Below are 19,567 nucleotides of genomic sequence, written 5' to 3'. Positions count from 1 at the left end.
CTCCCCCCAGGCTGGAGCTGATTGTGCTGAGCCATTAGAAGTTTGTGTGTGTTGCCCAGCATTTATTTTTATTTTTTTTAATATCTAGGATATTTCAGCTCTTTTATTACTTTTACAGGGTTTTGGAGAGCAGACTGTACTGCATTTTAGAAACTACCATCTGGCAGTGTTCCCCAGCTGGGAGCTCTTTTGCACTTTCCTTTCCTTTGCACTTTTACTGTTAAGCAGAAACTGTATAGATGGCGCCCTCAAATTACTGCTAGTTAGAAACAGAATAAAAACACATCAGCTTTTAATATTAATCTGATGTTATTTGCATCATCGTGAAAAATGCAAGTGAAGCAATGTAAGCAAGGGCCTCTAGCTCTACAGTTTCAGCCTTAGTCTGATGGAATAAACATTCTGGATGGAAGGCAGAATCATAGAAATAAGCAGCATTTTCATGCCACTCCGTTTTTAAGGCCATCGTTAGTTTTTAAGTTGCTGTAGCAAAAGTATTCTGCTGAGATTCAGACCACAGGTATGCAAGAGATCTGGGCAAACCATCTGGCAAGGAGCTGGCTTGCCTGTGCTACCACCTGCAGGGCACCGTCCAGTATTGCATAAATCACTTGGCCACCGGCTGCTTCCAAATCTGGGGAAACCAGGGCATGGAGCAGGATTTATTCCCTTCTTGCAGAAGGAAATATCCTAACTGTGCCTGATGAGGAGCTTCCTCACTGTATGCTGGTTGGAAATCTCTCTAGACAGAGTTAGAATGGTATGTCTGATAAGTAGAAGATGATTTTTTCTGAAAGAACAAGAAATATATGTGTTGGAGGCATAAGAGTTTAATCAGAGAAGCATTGAGATTTTCAGGAAAGATGAGGAGAGCACTACAGGCAGAAAAGTCATGAACAGTTAATTCTCTCTCCCGCTCTGAAATTAAAAGTGGGAGATGAGGAAGGAAGCCAATGCTTAAGTGGCTTTGTTAAGTCTTTGCAAATATTAGTTCTCATCATCAATCAAATAACTTCCATCATGTTGAGAAGGAAAAACAAAGGCATTTATCCAGACGATGAAAGTCAATGAGGGAGCAGAGTTTTGAATTCTGCTGGTTTGGTTGTCAGTTCTCATCTCTCAAAAGAAAACATAAGAGAAACTCTCTTTGATACTTAGAAAACTTAAATAGACTTCAAAGACAATAGCGTCGAGAAGGAGGTACAGGGGAGGAACAGAAAAGCATTAGGAGGAAAAATGCAAGGCTGGGTGTATACTTAAAACCTGGTATGGGGTTGGAGAAGAAAAGGGAAATTTTCTTTTTTAATTGTTTCAATTAGGCTGTATATTTATCTGTTCTCTTACTGCATTTCCAGGATGCAGAAAGCGAGAGAGAACTTGAAGAGATGCGGTCAGTCTGGGAAGAATAAATATGTAAAGGCTTATTCCACTTGATACTGCACAGACAGTAAAATTCCAGTTAAAGGGATTTCATGATCCTGACCACTTTGATTGATTGCACTTCATGGATAAGCCACAAGAGTTTACAGGAAAAAACATGCAGCAGTCTCATCAGCATGTCCAGGAAAAAATGCTTGGTGGGATTTAATCGGATAAAATTTTGTATTATTTTCCTTCTTACAGCACTGCATCTGTTTGATTTTAAAATTCCTAAAAAACGTAAAATTCCTAAAAACGGGGCGGGGGTGTGTAGGTAGAATTTGTGATATAAAAATATTTGTGATTATGTATATATCATAGATATATGTGAGATACATACTTTGTGATATAAAAATATGGACACAAATATATACAGATTTATATGTATACATACCTATTTTATGTCACAGACTCTACCTATCTAACAACCTGAACTTCAGGCCTGCTTGCTGGTGAGCGCTCTCAACTGATTCCTGAGGAAGTCTTCAGCCAAAATTTTTTTCCAATTAACCGTTTTCTCTTTTCCTCATAAATAAGTATTAATTGAATCAGTTGAAATAATAACTGATTGCATGTCTTTCATAGATGTTTAGGTGAGGTAAAATTTCAAGCCACTGTGCTCGGCGGTCAGTGTGCCGCTGATTTGTACCAGCGTGACGCACTGGAGGCAGCGGGATGTTCTCCCTGCCCTCAGCCTGGTGATTCAAATGGGCACTGACACTGTGACCTAAGAAAAGGTAATTACAAAAAAAAGATGACAACAATGACTTAAAATGAGCGAGTTGTCAGCCCTTTCTTTCTTGCTGTGAAAAAATGGATGGTGGTGGCCAAAAGATACTCTTGTTGGTCCTTCCCAACTATGCCTAAACTACCTTACTGGTTTTCCACTGGGGGCAAACCAGCACCGCTCACTATGGTGGGTTATTACCAGGGGACCAACAGATTTCCTTCACAATACAAACTTTATTCTTAAGACGTGCACTGCTTTTGTCAGAGAAGCGAGTAATAAGATTTTAAGACTTCCTCCTTCACTCACGCGAGATTGAAAACTTCTTACGTCCTTCTAAACTACGCTGCTATGGTTTAGATGTAATAACTTAGTCTGAAAAGTAGTTATTTATCAGTGAAACACTGGTTACAGGAACAGGAATATTCTGTGGCAATGGCGATGTTTCCCGGTGATGTTCTTCTACCAGTTCTTGACTCATGAGGTGACACTGAGAAGGTGAAGCTGACAACTGACGTTTCCTCTGACAGCTGCTGGGTACCAAACAGGAAAAGTAAACTGTGCCGTACACGGACGCAAATGGTGAAGCAAAAGCTACATTCAAAAATTTCCCCAAATATTTAGCAAGACTTTCTTGATATCCCTTCAAATTTCAACTGGCAGCTAACTGGACGCTTATTTTTTAATGTTTGTTATGTCTTGCCACATTGTATAGTGTTTATGAAGTGTAAAGTAAAAAAGTGCAAGAGTAAAACATTTCTTAATCACCTTTTTAGTCCCTTGCACATGTGTGTTAAACTGATGGGGTTTTTACTTTGTGAAAATAACACTGAAGGGGAAATGCGTAGCAAACTCGAGCTTAAAAACGTCCCATTTTATAGATTTGGCACTTTTTAGCACCCCCCCCCCCCCCCCATTAAACTTTCTAAAATTTTGGTGCTGAACTCGTCTCATGAGATCCAAGCAAGTTTATTTGCTTAAAACACTAACAATTGATACTTACAAATGAAGAACTGCATCCTGACAGGGTACAGTTGTTCCCTGTGTTTTTGCGCAGAGCTCCCCTTGCAATGAGAGGACACTTGATCTGTAATTGTGGGACATTTTTATACTTATTGTATGCTTTTCTTGCAGTTCTTCAGTGGAATGATGAAGCTGCCTCTTTTACTTAGTGTGAATCTGTCTTGTTTTGAATATTTCCCAGTGGATGACCATTTTCTTCTTCTAAACATCGAATCTTTAAATAATTGCACAAGTTTTTCAGCTGTTTTCTTTTTGGTTGCTTAAGCCAAGCTGGGAAATCCTCAACAGTGATATCCGAGAGGTGATGATCAGCAACTTGATTCCTTCATGGAGGATTTGCAGGGGTTTTTTTTCTGGAGAGAAATGGTAATAGCTCTCAAAACAGTCATATAGTTAGCTGTACTTGCATTGCCTTTTCTTGCCAGCAAATCCCAGAGTGATATTAATCAGTAATGTTTGCTGTTCTGTGCGTTGCTCAAACGTTGCTGCCTTCCAAAAGTAAATGGTTTCAGCGTATCGAATAGGAAGAGTGCGAAAAGGAAATATTTACACTACGAAGAGTCCGTAGCTTTGCTTACTTGCAGACTTATTCAAGCCTTCACCTGTTGTTTAACTTGTTAAAACTGTTCAGAGGAGCCTTTGGATTATGTATTTTCTGGAGATAACTTCCACTCTGTGTTTCCACAGATTTAAATTCTCCTTTGATTTTTGGGGGGTGTGTGTTTCAAAACAACAAGGGGCTGTAGGCTTGAGGGGAAAAAAAGGCCAATTTGCTGTTCCTTTCTTCTGCTGCTTGGGATTCTGTGCTGGGTTAGGTCTGAGTGTTTCATCCCATTTATGTTTGTTAGGAGGGGGATGCATGAGGAAAGCATTTTGTTAATTTGTTAATTGGCAAGGGGGGCTGTATTGGTTGGCAGCACCTCTCTGGACAAGCAGCTGCTGTTAAAAGTCCTCGTGAAAGAGTGTTGTAAAAACACAGCTTTGGGTTACAGGCCAAATCGCCTGTTCGGAAACTGATACCAAAAATCTTGGTTTTCTTACCAATAGAAACTGAAGTTGTTTTCTTTGGGGGGGGGGGGAGAAGGCATTTGGTGCAGTCGTGTGGGCCGTACTGGGCTGTGACCAGAACCTCTGCTGTCTTTGAGTAAAAATAACCTGCTTTCCTGGAGGAAAAGGTGGTAATTAAGTTATGATAATTCTTCTCACTTGGCATTCATTCTCGGATGATTTCACATGGATGCAACCTTTCAGCTATCATTTATTCTATTTCAGGCCTTCGGTGAATGCTTTAAGCTTTCTGTGCGTTTGACTGCCTGCTTCACTTTTTATGTTTTGGTTTGTGTTTTGTTTTTTTTTAAATCAGTTTTGGCTTAAAAGAGCAGGGTCTGGCGTTTTGCTCCCCCGTATCCTTTGTGTGTGTGGTCTTGTCCCTTTCTTGGGGGATCTGAAGTCGAGAGGTCTGTTATTCTGGTTTTCATACAGGAAGGATTTCCTCCGGCGGCACAGCTCCTGCCGGGAGAGCTGGGGCGGAGGTTGGTGTCTAGCGTGTTATTTTTTCTCGTCTGCTGTATCTGCTGGAACCTAATTAATGCGTCTCTAAGACGACGATGAAAGGCTATGACAGAACTCGCAGATCCTTTCAAGTACAGATAAAAGCTGTATTTTGCCGTTTTCAGTCTGATCTCCAGGAAGTTATGACATAACGATCAAAAGAACCTTTTTCGTTTTGGTTTTCCCTTTTCCTGGCTTCCTGTGAATAAGAAGAATGTGACTAATTAACATAATTTAATTCTAATAGCATAGCTTGCAGGTTGATGTGGAGATAAGGCAAGGCTGTGTAACTAAAACACTTCCCAATCAACAGCGCTTGGGGTTGTTTTTTTTTCTTCAGCCTCCTGTTAGGCTCTTGCTATGCTGCACGCTGGGGAGGGGAAGCCGTTCCTCCCGTTTGCGAGGGGAGGATGTGCTTCAGTAGCTTTCAGACAACATGGAAATCGAGACTTTTTAAAATTTGCACATGCTTTGCAGACTATTCCCAGAGTACAATGTGAATTCCTTGAAGACGCCTGCACTGTATACATTCCAGGACCAGAAGAAATTAATTTGCCTGGTACGATTTTAGTAGAGAGACACTCTATCCTGCTCCCATCCAGATAAGTTTTCCTGGACTTATCCCAGGGTGAGAGAGAATAATTTCTTGGAGCTCCTGTTGTCTTAATTTTAAAACATACCTACCTGTGGTTAAATTATGATACTAAAGAATAACTGAAGCTATTTAGCTAATTTATCCTCACTGTGCTGTTCTGTTTGAAATAAAGTATTTATAAATAAGGAGAAGAGGATCCTGCTTAAAGTTACCTGTGTTACTCTCTTGCTTTTTATGCCAATACATGCATAGGTGAAGAAACCCGACAGCCGGGTGGAGGTCTTCTGCGTAACATTGTTGTACTGGTACGCGTGGTGGCTGTGCCAAATGCAGCAGGAAATTATGGGAAAGTAATGTACAACGTTATTGTTCATAGATCACTGTTTGTATACCTAATGATGTGGGTTACACCTGTAGCAGATTTTGTATGTCAATATAAGGACTACTGCTTACATTTTTAAAATGCACCAAAGTAATCCAGCCACACTTTGTGGCACATGATGTACTCCAAGTGAAGTTGTTTTTAAATAAAGGCGGATAATCGGTTGTGACCCGGTGTGAGTATTCTGTGTCCAACCTTCACAATCCTGAAGACCATCTTTATCTTCCCTGGGACAAAAACCATAAACAAGGGCCTTGCAGGCTGTGTTTAGTGGCTCTGAGTGGGTTAGACCACCTGATTTTTAGCTCATTTTACTTTGAATTACTTTGCAGAGAGAATGAGTGATAACACCGACTGTGCTTCAGTGCTCCTCAAAATCCGCTCAGTTCGGGAGTTCTAATGCAGTAGTCGTACAAAGGAATAAGAAAAGTGGGAAACAAGGTTTAGGTTCCCCATCCTCGGACAAGGGACATGGGAGTCGCCTGCAGCTGCGAACGTGGAAGAAGCCTTCTCTCAGAAGGTGGCCTGAGCACCACCAAGCATCGCTTAGACAGCTTTGTCTTTCCCTGGTGCAGAATTAGGGCTGTCTTCGGTGTGCAACGTCTCTGTGATCTCGCTCCTTTATTTCCTCCTCAAGGTGAGATTGTAGCATCCTCTAGTGCACTGGGTCACCTTACAGAGTTTCGGTTTGCCGAAGAAAAGGAGCCGGAGCCATTACGAGGGGCATCCTGCCAAGGTCTGCTGCTTTGGAGAGAAGAGGACTCCAGAAGCAGAAAAGGGGTTTGTGCAGGATGGGACCTGTGGCACAGGCAGGTCTTTGGCTTAGCCAGAGGTGTGACACTGAGGACACTGCATCGGGGATGGACGTGTAGGTACCCTGTCGTTCAGTGTAAATCTCTTGACTCCGATCGCTGGAGGTTTCCGAGTGACTTTTAAAAGGGATGTTTTGCAATACTTGAGTGATAACTCAGTGATTGAGGGAGTGGTGGCTTAGAGCACAGTTGGGAAAGTGGTTTTGAGCAACTTGGACATCTGGGAGAGGAGGTCAGCATTGATCCTCTGGCTTGGGACAGGGTAGCCTGGTCAGAAAGAGGGCTTTGAAAGCAGACAAATTCCGTTATGTAGTTGGTTTCCAATAAAAAGAGCATACCAGAGCTGTGACCACCTCTCCCATGTGCTGGGAAACTTCTGACTTGGAACAGGAATGTCAACATCCCTTTCTCCTAGGAATGGGACAGTCATTCTGACTCCCACCCTGGCTTATTTCTGCTAAACCCAGATTTTTTTTGGTTCAATGACACTTGTAATTCCTTGGAAATTCCCTGGCAAAATCTGACCTGCACAGAATGCTTGGTTTGAGAGACAACCTGAAGCGGGAGGGTTGCAAGCAATGGCCTTGCTGTCTTGTTTTTACAGCAATTCTTGCTGCTACATGACTAACCGCCAGGTGATGTGAAGGAGCAGTCGCTGTTTGAATTTATTCAGAGTTATTTAGCATAAGTGCACTGCAAAGTCTCCTGAATATGGTAAGTAAACTGTTGGGTTTTTTTCAGCAGAAAACACTGACGGAATTAAAAATTTACAGAAGTTGACTTGGCTAATATTTGAGTATTGTATGCAAAGCCAATAGTAAAATTGGAGAAAAAGCAGACCTTAGGGAAATGTTTTCACTGTGAAAGGAAATCGAGGTCAAAAGGCAGTGGGGGAAGAAGAGAGTGGGGAATAAGATTGAACAATTAACTGCTTGCTATGGAGCTGCCGTGCTTCTGGTTTTGCACATTCCGGCAGCCATGGCAGTATCGGGCATGAAAACACAATCTCGGTAACTTTCAGTAGCAAGAGATTTAGTTCTTTTCATAAAATGTATTTGATTTTTGCTTTCTCCAAAGTAGAAATCTGAGAAGGGCTCAAGACCCTGAAGGCAGATGAGATAATACAGGATTGTCCCCTGTCTCTGGAGAGTCCCATATATATATATATAACAAAAGTCAGCTTCTTACGGACTGGCCTGATGGTCAGCTTGACTGCGACGTAGAAGTTAAAGACCTTTTGGATCAGGTTTTAATAATTCAGATGCTTATGAAAAGCAGAAGAGGCTCTGAGATTTGTCTAGGCTCCCTGTGCTGGGTTGCTTACATACCTGCAGTGAATTGTTTTGAAGGCAAGATTAATAATGGGCTGATTGCTTTTCTTCTTGGTAAAAGGCTTAGTTCTGCAGCCAGGTCTCTTGTGTGTCTTTTGCTTAATAACAGAGAGCACGTTCCAGCATTTTGGTGGCTCAGAAGCTGGGGTGGGAGCAGCGCAGTACCTGCCTGCGTGCAAAGACGGTTGTTGTTGCGGACGAGGAGCAGGAATGAGTTTGGACGCAGGGGACTGTAAACACACAGTGTGTTTCCCAGCATCCCGCTTCCATGTTAAAAAAAAAAAACCAAAATCATATTTCCTGGCAGCAGCTCTCCTTAAACATGAGAAATGAGGTGGTCAAAGTATTGCAAAATCATTCAAGTAAGTGCTGGAAGCGGGTTCCTCCCCCGCCGGGGAAAGAAGAGCTGTGGTCATAGGCTTTGCACGCCGCTGCCATGACCTGCGCGGCAGCATTTCGGTGCCGCAGCAAACGCGTACACCTAAATCTTCACGATCTGGGCTGGAAGAGCCCCAACTTTAAATGCCTTATGGGTCGGTAGGAGCTGGAGGGAGGGGGGGAGGCACGGCTGGGGAAGCAGAGCGGGATGCTCCCGGGGCCGTTGAACCATGCCGCGCGCCGGGCAGGCGGCACCACGGGCAACGCCGTAGTGCGGGGCGAAGGTGGGGCTCCTCGTCCAGCCCAGTGCCTTTGCCTCCTCCTTGGCCTTCGTTAATGGAAAGAGTAGAGGGATGTTCAGTTTTAATGGCAGAGGACGGTCTGCACGCTGTGTTCCGATGTCAGCTGCTGGCAGGTAGAGAATAATGTAAAGCCAAGGAAAAACCAAGGGATATTTATCAGCATCCGACAGTGTTCCTGGTGAGCAGCAGCGACCTCACCTGGGTTTTTGGTGGGTGGGGGCCATGGAGGGGGAGCAAAACACACTCAACGTGCAGATGGGTTTACACAGAGCCTTAGGCATCTGAATTTTGCCTTGTTTCAACTCAAACGGCTGCTGCTGCCTTCACTTTGTGCTGGTTCCCCTGGGGTTATGGTGGGCCTGTTGCTTCTGTTGACCATGAGCGTCGTGGTCATACCGGTGCCACTGGTAGTACTGCGGTGTGAGACGGCCTTGAATGTGTCCCTGTGCTCTGAGATGGCTTAAAGAGGAGGGCTGAGGCCCTGGGGCTGTTCCCATGTTCATTCTCTGGTTTAGTCTACCCATAAAGTAAGGTTGAACAAATAACCAGCCTGTGGGCTGGGGGGGAAGGCTGGCCACTGGGCAAGGAGCGCGGGAACCTGTGGTGTCGGCATCTCCAGCGTGTGCTGCTGTTGGGCAGAGGGTCTCCAGCTGGACCACAAAAGCTGGAGACGACCATCGGTGGCAAAACTCCGAGCAGGCAGGATATGATGCCAAGATAACCACTGGTTTCCATCTTAGGACACCTCAAGGGATGTTTTCATAGACGTGTGTCTAAAGAGGAGGAGAAAACTTGCACTCGCTTTCAAACCTTGGTACCACGGAGCTGTTGCTGACCACTGACTTGTTCACGCTCAGCAATTTTAATGGCCCACGGAGGCAGCCGTGGCATACCCAGTGTGGCACTGGGAACCCACCAGTCTTGATGCTCATGACCAGGACTTAATTTCTGTGCTGTACTTCAGGGGAGTTTCAAATCCTACTCGTGCTCTTCATGTTCTGGGTAAGGATTTCTGTCATGCATTTGCACCAGATGAGAAAGCCCTCCCCCCCCCCCCCCCCCAAACCTTCCTGAACCTCCTTTCACACCATTAGTAACACATGAAGAGCTGGCAAGTGGGTATTAAAGTATGCCGTAGCAGAAAACATTACTGGGGCAGTGTTTCAGTGGGTGAAATGAAAATGAAGTCAAGAAGTTGCGACCTGAACAACTGACTCTGAGTTGTTATGGGAAATCCCAGCGTGATTTTTAGGACCAGAGTTTTCCTGACAAGAGCGAACACCAGCACAGGCAGGTGGAAAATGATTTCTGTCACCTTCCCCCTCCAAAAGACATAAATCCAGCCTTACCCATTGGTAAAGCCTCTGAAGGAGATAAATTGCCTGTTGGTAAATTATTGTCATTAGCAGGTGATTGGTGCCATCCTCTGAAGCTCCTTGGGGTGGCCACAGGCTGGTGGTGCTGAGATAAGCGTGGGTTTAGCTTGGGTGGCTGTTTCTGTCCTACCTTTTGGGGGCAAGGGGGTGAGAAAGCAACACCACCACCCCCACCCCCCCCCCACCAAAACCTTCCCCAACCTCCTTTCACACCCAAACCGGAGCAGGGAGACTTGCTCACGGCTTCAAACTGATGGGGCCATCCTCCCTCTCCCCAGCAGCTGGTCCTTAAACTCTTCCTACGCTCCATCAACAAGACACACACCACACACACACACACACACACACCCCGCTCCCCTCAGCCTCCCTGAGCTCCTGCATGGCTTTCCTTGATGTTGGGAATGGCATCCCCCCCCGCAACCATCCTCCTCCAGCTTTCTGGTGAAGCAAATTACTCCTTGCTGCACCCTGGGGCAAAGCAGGGGTCCTGTCCTTGCGGGGAGGTCCCTGTGGGGAGGTGGGTTTGGACCTGTTTGGGGGTGGGAAGGCTCAGGGGGTGCAGGACAGGGGCGCAGATGTGAATGATGCTTCCAGCCACCACCCTCCCGGAGAAAAGGAGCGGAGCCAGGTCCTGTGTCAAAGGCGTTTATTGCTGCGGGGACTCGCTGCCCTTCGCCCTGCAAACAGGGACGGGGATGTGCTGCGGCAAGATCCACCTGCGGGCAAAGCAGGATCCGTCCCATCCCGTCCCCCGCCCCGGCTCTGCCAGCTCCAAACCCAGGTGGGGTGCAGCACAGATGGGACCCACCACCCACCCGCGGCAGACGCTCAGGACTGGATGAGCACGGGCTGTCTCTGCCGCACGGTGACGGTGAAGGGCCGCGGCTTCAGCGCCAGCCCGTGGATGCAGTCCATGGTGAGGTTCTCCGCCGGGTTGGCATGGAAGGAGCACTGGTGGAGGAGGATGGCAGTGAAGAGGAAGAGCTGAAGCTTGGAGAGCTGGTCGCCGATGCAGCGCCGCTGGCCGGCTGAGAAGATCATGACGCTGCCGGCTCGGTCGCGGTCCAGGCGCTGCTGCGCGTCCAAGAAACGCGCGGGGTCGAAGCGTTGCGGGTCGGGCCACTTGCCGCAGTCATGGTTGACGGACCACTGGTTGATGAAGACCACGGTGCCCTTGGGGATGTGGAAGCCCTCAAGCTCCACGTCGTCCGTGGTAGCGTGCGGGATGGTGATGGGCACGAAGCTGGTGTAGCGCAGCGTCTCGTAGATGAAGGCCTCCAGGAGGGGCAGGTGGGGCCGATCCTCGGCCGTGGGCAACCGGGAGCGTCCCACCACCCGGTCCAGCTCGGCCTGGAGGTCCCGCTGGAGCCGCGGGTGCTTCAGCAGCAGCAGGAGGACCCACGAGAGCGCCGTGGACGTGGTGTCCTGTCCCGCGCCAAAGATGTCGGTCATGGCGCCCTCCACGTCCTCGGGTCCCAGCCCCTCGGGGGGGCTCTCGCTGCGCTCGACGGCGGCGATCATGACGTCGCTGACGTCGCGGAGGGCGCGCGGGTCGAAGGTCTGGCGGTGCTGCGCCACCTTGGCGCGCACGAAGCCGTGCAGCTCCCGGTTGAGGGCTTGGAAGTCGCGGAAGACGCGGCGCACGGGGTTGGGGAAGCGCAGGAGCCAGGGCAGCACGTCCACCACGCTGCCCGCCCCCACCGTCTGCCCGAAGCGGTCGTTCCGGCCCAGCAGCGCCGCGAACTCGCCGTCGGCGTGGCCGTAGCGGCGGCCGAAGCAGAGGGCGCAGAGGACGTTGGCGTTGGCCACCACCAAGAGCGGGGCGGGCTCGAAGTAGGCGCCGCCCCGGCTGCGCCGCAGGAAGAGCCGGACGAGGTCCCCCGCCTCGGCCGCCACGTGCCGCTCCACCTCGGCCGCCGTCGAGCGGGCGCGCAGGGCGGCGTGGGCCAGGCGCCGGCGAGCCCGCCAACGGGGCGAGCAGGACCCGAAAGCCACGCTACGCCCTCCGGACACCAGCTCGAAGGACGGGAAATCCGGCCGGCCGGCGAAACGGGCGCCCGAGCCCACCAAGGCCCGCCGGATGACCGCCTCGCCGTTGAGCACCACCGCCCGCCGGCGGCCCAGCCGCAGCTGGAAGACGGCGCCGTACCGACGCTCCAGCCGCCCGAAAGCCAAGTGGGGCAGGCGGCCCAGCTGCAGCGCGTTGCCCACCAGCGGCCAAGCGAAGGGGCCCGGGGGGCTCCTCTTGCCCGAAGAGCCCCCCCGGCTCCCGGCTCGCCGGCGGGCCCCGGCCAGCAGCAGCAGGAGGAGGACGAGGAGGGCGCCGAGCGCCGGCGCCGCGGCCGCCCCGTCGGGGCTCCCCGCCGCGCTCATGGCCGCGGCCGCTCTGCCCGGGGGCCGCCGCTCGGAGCCGCTTTATAGCCGCCTCCGAAGGGGCGGGGGGGGGGGAGAGGACGAGCCTCTCCCCTCCCCCGGAGCGGCCCCGGCCGCCCCCAGCTCCGGAGGGGGACGGGCAGAGCCCGCCCGGTGCTGGGGAGGGGGGATGCGGCCCCCGACGGGGCGCACGCAGCCGGGCACAGCCGCGGCGATGGGGGGGGGGGGGGGAGAAAAAGGGAGGAGGGGGGTGGAAAAGCGGGGTGTGCCGGGGGTGTCTGCCCGGCTGCGAGCTCCGCTGTGGAAACGTGGAGAGGTAATCGGCAGGCAAAAAGGTCTCGGAAAGCGGGGAACGCGTATAATGCCCTATTCCCCCCCCCCCCCCCCCCCAAAAAAAAAAATAACAGGGCTGCCGCCCTCCCCAAACCCACCAGGGCAATAATAGGGCGGGGGATGCTCCCTGTCCCGTCTCCCCACCGAGCGCTTTCCCCTCTTTTCCCTTTCCCCACGCAGCGCTGCAGAGGGCCCCTCGGCACTTGCGGTTTTTGAGAGCCTGGCCCCACGCTGCGGCTTTTCGGTGGAATTTGGGCTCCGGGCGGGTTTTTGTGAATCTGACGCTGGATGTCGACCGATCCTGACCGGCCCTTGGTCCTGAACGTCGCCGCGTCCCGAGCATCGCCCGGGCCTGCGCGTCAGAGGTGAGGCTGCGGGTACCGGCCGGGACGGGGTGCGGGGACACGCGGGCACATTTCAGGTTTGCTGTGCTACTGGCTGGCCCAAAATTTCCCGGTCCCCTTTTCTCCTGCCTGTGAAGCAGTCGCCCCTGCATGCGACTGTCAAACAGCTGGCTAGAAATGCCTGAGAAGTGATAAAGAGGGTTATTTTCATTAGGAGGAGTGGCATTTTTCTCACGCATCCCCCTTCACATGCGCTGCTCAGTGATGTCCCCTGGGATGCTGAAGAAGAAGGTCCCACTGAGGCAATCGGGAACAAACACGGTGCTGCAGGGATCTCTGCGCTCGCTGTCACACCGGGGACGCGTCGCCCTCTTGCCGAGGCTCTGCCGCCCGTCTCCCACGTCCAGAAGCTGCTCCGGCTTCGGCTGGGCTGTCTGCGGGTGGGGAGCCGCAGCCCCTGGCAGACCCCCCCATCGCGCCCGCTCAGGGCTTGTAGGATGGAGCGAAGCTGGGTGCTGGCTATGCCCCTGAAAGAAAGACTGGATTTCTTCTAAAAAAAAAAAGGGATGCTGGTATCAGTGGGAACAAAAAAAAGGGAGAGCAGAGTGTATGCGGTCTGGTAAAACAGCCGTAGCATTTACGTGGTCGCCTGGTGTCCTCCAGACTTGCTGCTCCCCACCTCAGTTAGTGAGTGTGGCTGACGAGCTGCTGTCCCAGGTTTGATGCCAACAGGGATTCCCGACGGGAAGCCTAGGTCTTCTCGTGAGAGGAGCCTTTAGATAGTTACTGCAGCTCTGGGATTACACAGCGGTGCGTTTGTTGGTCCGGGAGGGATTTTGTACTTGCCGCATTTTCCTGTGGAAATTGGGATTTCTGTAGGTTGCATGAGAGCTTGGTGCTGGGGAACGGACATTTTCCCGGCGGATCCCAAGGGAGCGGCAACGCGAAATCAAATCTTAGGCACCTGCAAGCTAAAGTGCATCAGCGTAGGGGTGAAGTGTACGGCCGAGCATCCCAAGCGGCCGCACCGGCAGGGAGACGGCCCGGTCCGCAGCATCCCAAGTGCCAGTGCTGGAGTGAGGCGAGGAGCGCGCTCCCTCCTTCCCTCCGGCAGCTTTTCTACAGCCTCGAGATTTACGGCTCAGCTGTGGAGCTCACGTGCGGTTTTACCCGTTGTAACGCTACAGCCATTGTCACGCCTGTTATAAAGTCTCATTTTTCAGGAATTAATCTTCACATCACGTAAGGTTTCTGCTGGACTGGGGAAGCCAGCACCGACGGCAAGGGAAAAACCATCCCGGGGAAAAACCAGCATTCATTTCCTCATAGTTACAGGCGTGCAAAACAATGATGCTTGATTGGATTAAGCTGCAATTTTTGGGTTCCTATAAGACGAAACTTTGTTTTCCAGCATACGACATTGCATGAGGTTAGCCTGTAATTCCCGGTGGCATTTCCTTCCATTTAAAACACTGAAGTCAGTAACTTTTGCGATCTGCCCGGTGCGTGCGTGTGCTGGCTTTGGGGAGGTTTCTCGGTGGCTCTGGCTGGATGCTCTGGGGAAGGTCGAGGGCTCCTGGTGCTGCAAAGGCTTTGCTTTAAAAGTACGTTGGTCACACCGAAGTAGCAAATCCTATGTGCTCGGGTGCAGGAAAATTAATTCTGCATGAATAATGGGAAATGGGAAATTTTCTCAGCCATTTCCCAAGCTGGTCACCCCAAAATATAGTGTCTTGGGATTGTTTGTTGCTCCCCCCTGGCTTTTTGGCATTGTCTCCAGCCAACAGTGTGTGCGGGGGGGCAGCCGTGCCGGGCTCGGGGGGGCCGGGGCAGCCCCGAAGGCTCCCCTCGCTGCCGAGCGGGGAAACGGAGCCGTGGTTTTCACACCTATCTGTGGTGCTGGGCCAGAGACAGAATATAAAAATACTGAAAGCAATAATAAAACAATAATAACAACAACGACGATGATGATAATAATAATAAACAACTTGTACAGAGTGCTACCATAATCATTTTCAGACTAACTCTGCTGCTGCAGTGATCATTGCAGCCCATGCCATCTCTCCCCAAACAGCCTTTTTTCAGGGCATTTCCGCAAGTTTGGGGTTTTTTTTAAGTTCTGCTATTTTTTGCTTTATTTTCCTAAAAGATCCCATGGTCCAAACGCTGGTGCTGGGCCAGGGTACGTGCGAGCGGCAGAGGAGGTTTTTTGCTGCTGGAGGGTCTGGAGGGGAGCGGCACGGCTGGGTACCATCCCGGCGAAGATGCCGGGCAGGCGGCAGGATGCTGGCAGCGACGGCATCGGGGTGGTCACGTCTCTGGGGGGTTGCAGCCCACTTGCGGGGGCTCAGCCTCCGCGGCTGGGGCTGAACTGGGATCTGCCCTTTGGGTCCCGTCCTCGCCTCGGGGGTCTTCACCCGCATCCCAGCCCAGGCGGGGATGGAGCATCACTGGGCACGTAGAGAAGAAAATCAAGAGGAGAGGGGAAAAAAAAAAATCCCACACCATGGGAAAATGGGGAATGGCTGCTTGATGCAACTGCGGTGGTTTTGGCTCCTTAGTCCTCTGTTTTGGGTTACTCTTCTTTTTTTTGGGTGGGCAGAGGAAGGCGAGGAAGCAGATGGGAATTTCCAGTGCTGGGAGGCTGAGAGGCAGCAGCAGGAAAGCTTTTCCCAGCAGGTTTCCCAGGCTGCATTAAAACAGTTTAAAATGTCAGCTAAATCGATCCAGGTTGAAAACTTTGGGGTTTGGTAAGCGTCTAGTCTTTACAACATCAGAAATGTATAATCAGGCTATGGAAATTAAGGTGCTGATCATTAATTAAGCTATTCATAAATAATTAAGCTATTAATAATTAAGCTATTTGAAAAGGAAAAACCAGTCTCTCCCACAGAGGTGGTTTCTTTTCCCTGTTTGGGGTTCTGGGGGTGGACAGTGGCTCCCGTTCGCCCACCCCCCCCCCATCCCGGGACACATGTTGGGCTGCGCAGGGTTAAATTGAAATGCTGTCCTGGGGAGGGGAGGGAGGGCAAGGGGATCTGGGGGCTCTTGTAGGGCTTGTCCAGCTTTGTGTCTCCCATTTCATTTGGAAAACTTCTAGTTTGTTACATATTTATGTGGGGGTTTTATATATATATATATAAAAATGTAGTTTAAATGTCTTTGGAGAGATAGCGAAATCATTGGGCAGATGCGCAACAGGTAGTCTGAAAATGGTTATGGGATAACTCCATACAACTATATATATATATGAATTTGTTTTTTTTTGTCTCTGGACCAGCACTGCAGATATTGGTTTGAAAACCACTGCTCCATTTCCCTGCTCAGCAGCGAGGGGAACCTTCGAGGGGAACCTTCGGGGCTGCCCCGGCCTCGCTACCCACAGCCTGCTCACCTGCATAACTATTTATGTATAAATTTATAGTTACAGAAATAGTTAAATACAGAAATATATAAATACAGAACGGTATACATAAATATAAATATACAGATACATAAATTACATAAACATATAAATATAAATCTAAATTAAAAAAAAATCTGAGCATGCTGGAGGAATTTTGACGCGGGGAGGCAGAAATACTGCTGAGTGCTGCTGCTTCCCCGGGGCGGGGAGACCAACCTGTTGTGCTGTTTGCTGGGGAATATTCCTCTTTTCGGCACCGTCCAGGCAAGCCGGAGTCGCTGTTACAGCAGCAAAAGCCTCAGGTTTGGGTCTGGCAGAATTGAGTGGTGCGGTGGTGGGGGGGAGGTGGGGGGGGGACACAAGGCGGCAGCAAATTCTGCAATTAGTCCTTAAAACTTCGTGCTCTGAAGTGAAGAAGTGAAACAACTCTGATGCGGGTGTTTTTTAAATCCCAACCCTGAGCAGGTGTAGGAAATCTGTAGGGAGAATGGGAGGAAACCGTCGGCTCCAGCAGAGCTGACCCTGAGGAGGAAAATGGGGACCCCAAAAAAAGAAGGACATGAAATCAGAGTGCTTTTCACTTGGAATGGCCTGTGGGGTGACAAGCAAGAGCCTAAAGATAATAATTTCATTAATTATTAATATGAGGCTACTGATAATAATAATTGACCTCCAATAATCTTGATTTTTTTAAAATGGTTTTATTTTATTTTAGACTTTATATTTTTTATATTGAATTTTATTTTATTGACTTAATTTTTTAAAGTTTGTTTTTTGACTTTTTGATTTTTTTTTTAGGTTAAAATTGTCAATGGACGAGAGATGATGCTTTTTTTTTTTTCCAAAGGGATGCAAGTAATAAACTCAGCCCAAGTAACCAAGAGTCCCATATCACTCTAAATATATTTGAAATCTTTATTCCAGTGTAGTCAGTGAATTCTTTTTAAGAAGACAAAAAATGTAAGTGACGTTTTTTGGCAGGACTTGTCACCAATATTGCCAAAAGCCTCGGGGCAACGTGCCGTCCCAGCAGCCCATGGGCAGTGCTGCAAGTGAGGGCTTTGGGGGACAAAACCTGGGCTCCTGCTGCTTGAAAATCTTATTTGCAAGAAAAAACCCTGGGATTGGGCATATGCTGAAGGGCTGAAGCCTGGGGGTGTGTGGGGTGTGTTAAATACGACGGCTTCGAGCACCCGGCCGCGGGGTGAGGCTGTGGGAGGCTGCGCTGGTGTCGGCCCCAGCCAAAAAAAATAAATAAGCTGTTGGGCTGGAGGGCCCTTTGCTCAGCTGCTGGCCCGAAAAGTGACTCCTATGGGGTCCGGGGGGGTCCGAGATGTCTGCTGGGGGTGCCGAGGGCTGGGGTACCAGGGGGTACGTGGGCTCGAGGGTTGGGGTTTGGACGCCTCTTCTGGTATCTGGGGTGGCTGGAGCTGGTCCGATTCCTAAAAAAATGTGTTATTGCTGTTACTCGCAGCCGACGTCTGTGCCGGGAGGACCGCCGAGCGCAGACCTGGCCGGGAGCTCATGCTCAAACCTGAAATCGCTGGGACGTTGCTCCATCTTGTTAGGACATCCCGGGGGGGCTTCTCCAAAGTTAGTTTGGGTTTTCCCCCTCCCTCCTCTAAATTTCCTTGGAAAAGTTCCTGGGAAAGGGTTCGGTCCGAAATCACGCTGCTTCTTGGACCCAGGCATCGCCCAGCTCCCAAATATTTCGTGTCCTTCCCTGCCTGAAGGTGTCCAGAAGAAACCAGGAGCAGAACTGAGCCCCGGCGGAGCGCAGCCCTCCTCTCCTCCTCTCCTCCTCCTCCTCTCCTCTTCTCCTCCTCTCCTCCTCTCCTCCTCTCCTCCTCTCCTCCTCTCCTCCTCCTCCTCTCCTCTTCTTCTCCTCTCCTCCTCCTCCTCTCCTCTTCTCCTCCTCTCCTCCTCTCCTCCTCTCCTCCTCTCCTCCTCCTCCTCCTCTCCTCCTCTCCTCTCCTCTCCTGGAGCTCTTGGAGGACAAAGCTCTCGATCACGGCCGGCCCCGCCACCAGCGGGGTGTCGTTTTGGGGCTTAAAGCTGCTGTTGCAATTCAGGTACCGCTGCTCGGTTACGCGGCACGGGGACGCGTTGGGATTTCCAGCACATCCTATCATCTCCCCCCCGGGACACATGTCGGACCACGGTGCTGCTTTCTGGTGGCGAAGCCAACCGCTCCGAAATGTTTCCTTGTCCAGGGAAGGAAGGGACGTCTCACATCGCCGCAGGCTGTATCACCGCGGTTTTGGGGACGCCGTGCTCCCTCCCGGGCAATTTCCACCTCGGCTAGCTCAGCACCTCCTCCTTAAGGTGCATTTCAACTACGCTGGCCACTTACAGACCATATTGCTTCCCCACACACACCCTCTTGCTAATTGCGGGTTCTCCTTAAGGAGAAAGAAGAAACGTGTTCTCCCTTTGGCATTGCCAATGAGGTATTAATCCCACTTTCACATTCACTGTCTAGAGATGCAATTTAGCTGCTTAACCAGGACCGGAGCCCAGCCCTAAGTCCTCGATGCTGGTGAGCTGAATCCCACTGCCGACCTCAGCGTTAGACACACCTGTACGGTTTTGACGATAATTCAATAACTCAGTCGTGGACTTTTTGGTGCCGTCCCCAAGATAAGGGGATGCTGAAGGGCACCTGGTGCTGTTGCTTTTGCAGCACCGAAACTGCAGTGCCCTGCCTGCAGATGAGTGCAGCAGTACTTTCATAAACATCATTTTCATAAACACAGAAAACAGGCGCTGCCTGATGTATGAAAAGCTGGAGTCGAGACCGGCTGAGGTCAGACTTTGCAGATTCCCTCTGCCAGCAGTGAGCTTTGGATCAAGGACAAGATAAATAGAAAAACGAATATAGGAGACAGTTAGGAAATCAATCAAAGAAAAAAAACAAACCCCAAACACCAAACCGAACCGAGTCCCTTGGGCTGATGGCCACCTACGAACTCTGACCAGAAAAGTGAACGCACACAAATTAAATGCCTAAAAAAATACAGTGTCAGATGGGAGGAGAGGCTTTCTTCTTTAAATTAAAAACATATTTGGAAAAATAAATCTTTTGTAACATCTCATTTCCTCTCCTTGATTGGCTTACATGTTATCTACTCTGATTTTAAACTGCTCCGGAGGGGATTTTTCATCCTGCATGGTTATGAAGAGCCTGCCAGTGTCTGAGCACAACATAATATAAT

General features: G+C 50.1%; 2 protein-coding genes across 5 annotated transcripts in view; one reads left to right on the top strand and one right to left on the bottom strand.

Moving 5' to 3' along the window:
- The window catches only part of RMDN3 (regulator of microtubule dynamics 3), a 42,805-nt gene extending 36,939 nt beyond the window's left edge, over positions 1-5,866 (top strand). For 2 of the 4 annotated variants that reach the window (XM_049819966.1, XM_049819965.1), the window contains exon 12: positions 1,356-5,866. In XM_049819966.1, coding sequence (XP_049675923.1) covers positions 1,356-1,409 — 54 coding nt within the window. In that variant the 3' untranslated portion in view covers positions 1,410-5,866. The remainder of the gene's footprint in view (positions 1-1,355) is intronic. The other 2 variants (XR_007508482.1, XR_007508481.1) reach the window with 2 other exon arrangements.
- A 4,798-nt stretch (positions 5,867-10,664) lies between these two features.
- On the bottom strand, positions 10,665-12,269 carry LOC126047074 (cytochrome P450 1B1-like). Its single transcript, XM_049820251.1, has one exon. It carries the CDS (start codon positions 12,267-12,269, stop codon positions 10,725-10,727), a length of 1,545 nt encoding a protein of 514 aa, XP_049676208.1. The 3' UTR covers positions 10,665-10,724.
- Positions 12,270-19,567: the final 7,298 nt, after the last annotated feature.

The sequence above is a fragment of the Accipiter gentilis genome, chromosome 17 (assembly GCF_929443795.1).
Source record: "Accipiter gentilis chromosome 17, bAccGen1.1, whole genome shotgun sequence".
Taxonomy (NCBI): Eukaryota; Metazoa; Chordata; class Aves; order Accipitriformes; family Accipitridae; genus Astur; species Astur gentilis.
This window is presented reverse-complemented; position numbering and strand designations above follow the sequence as displayed.

Bases quoted from the DNA above. Each gene is read 5' to 3' on its own strand.
- LOC126047074 (XM_049820251.1), bottom strand. From the start codon at position 12,269: ATGAGCGCGGCGGGGAGCCCCGACGGGGCGGCCGCGGCGCCGGCGCTC.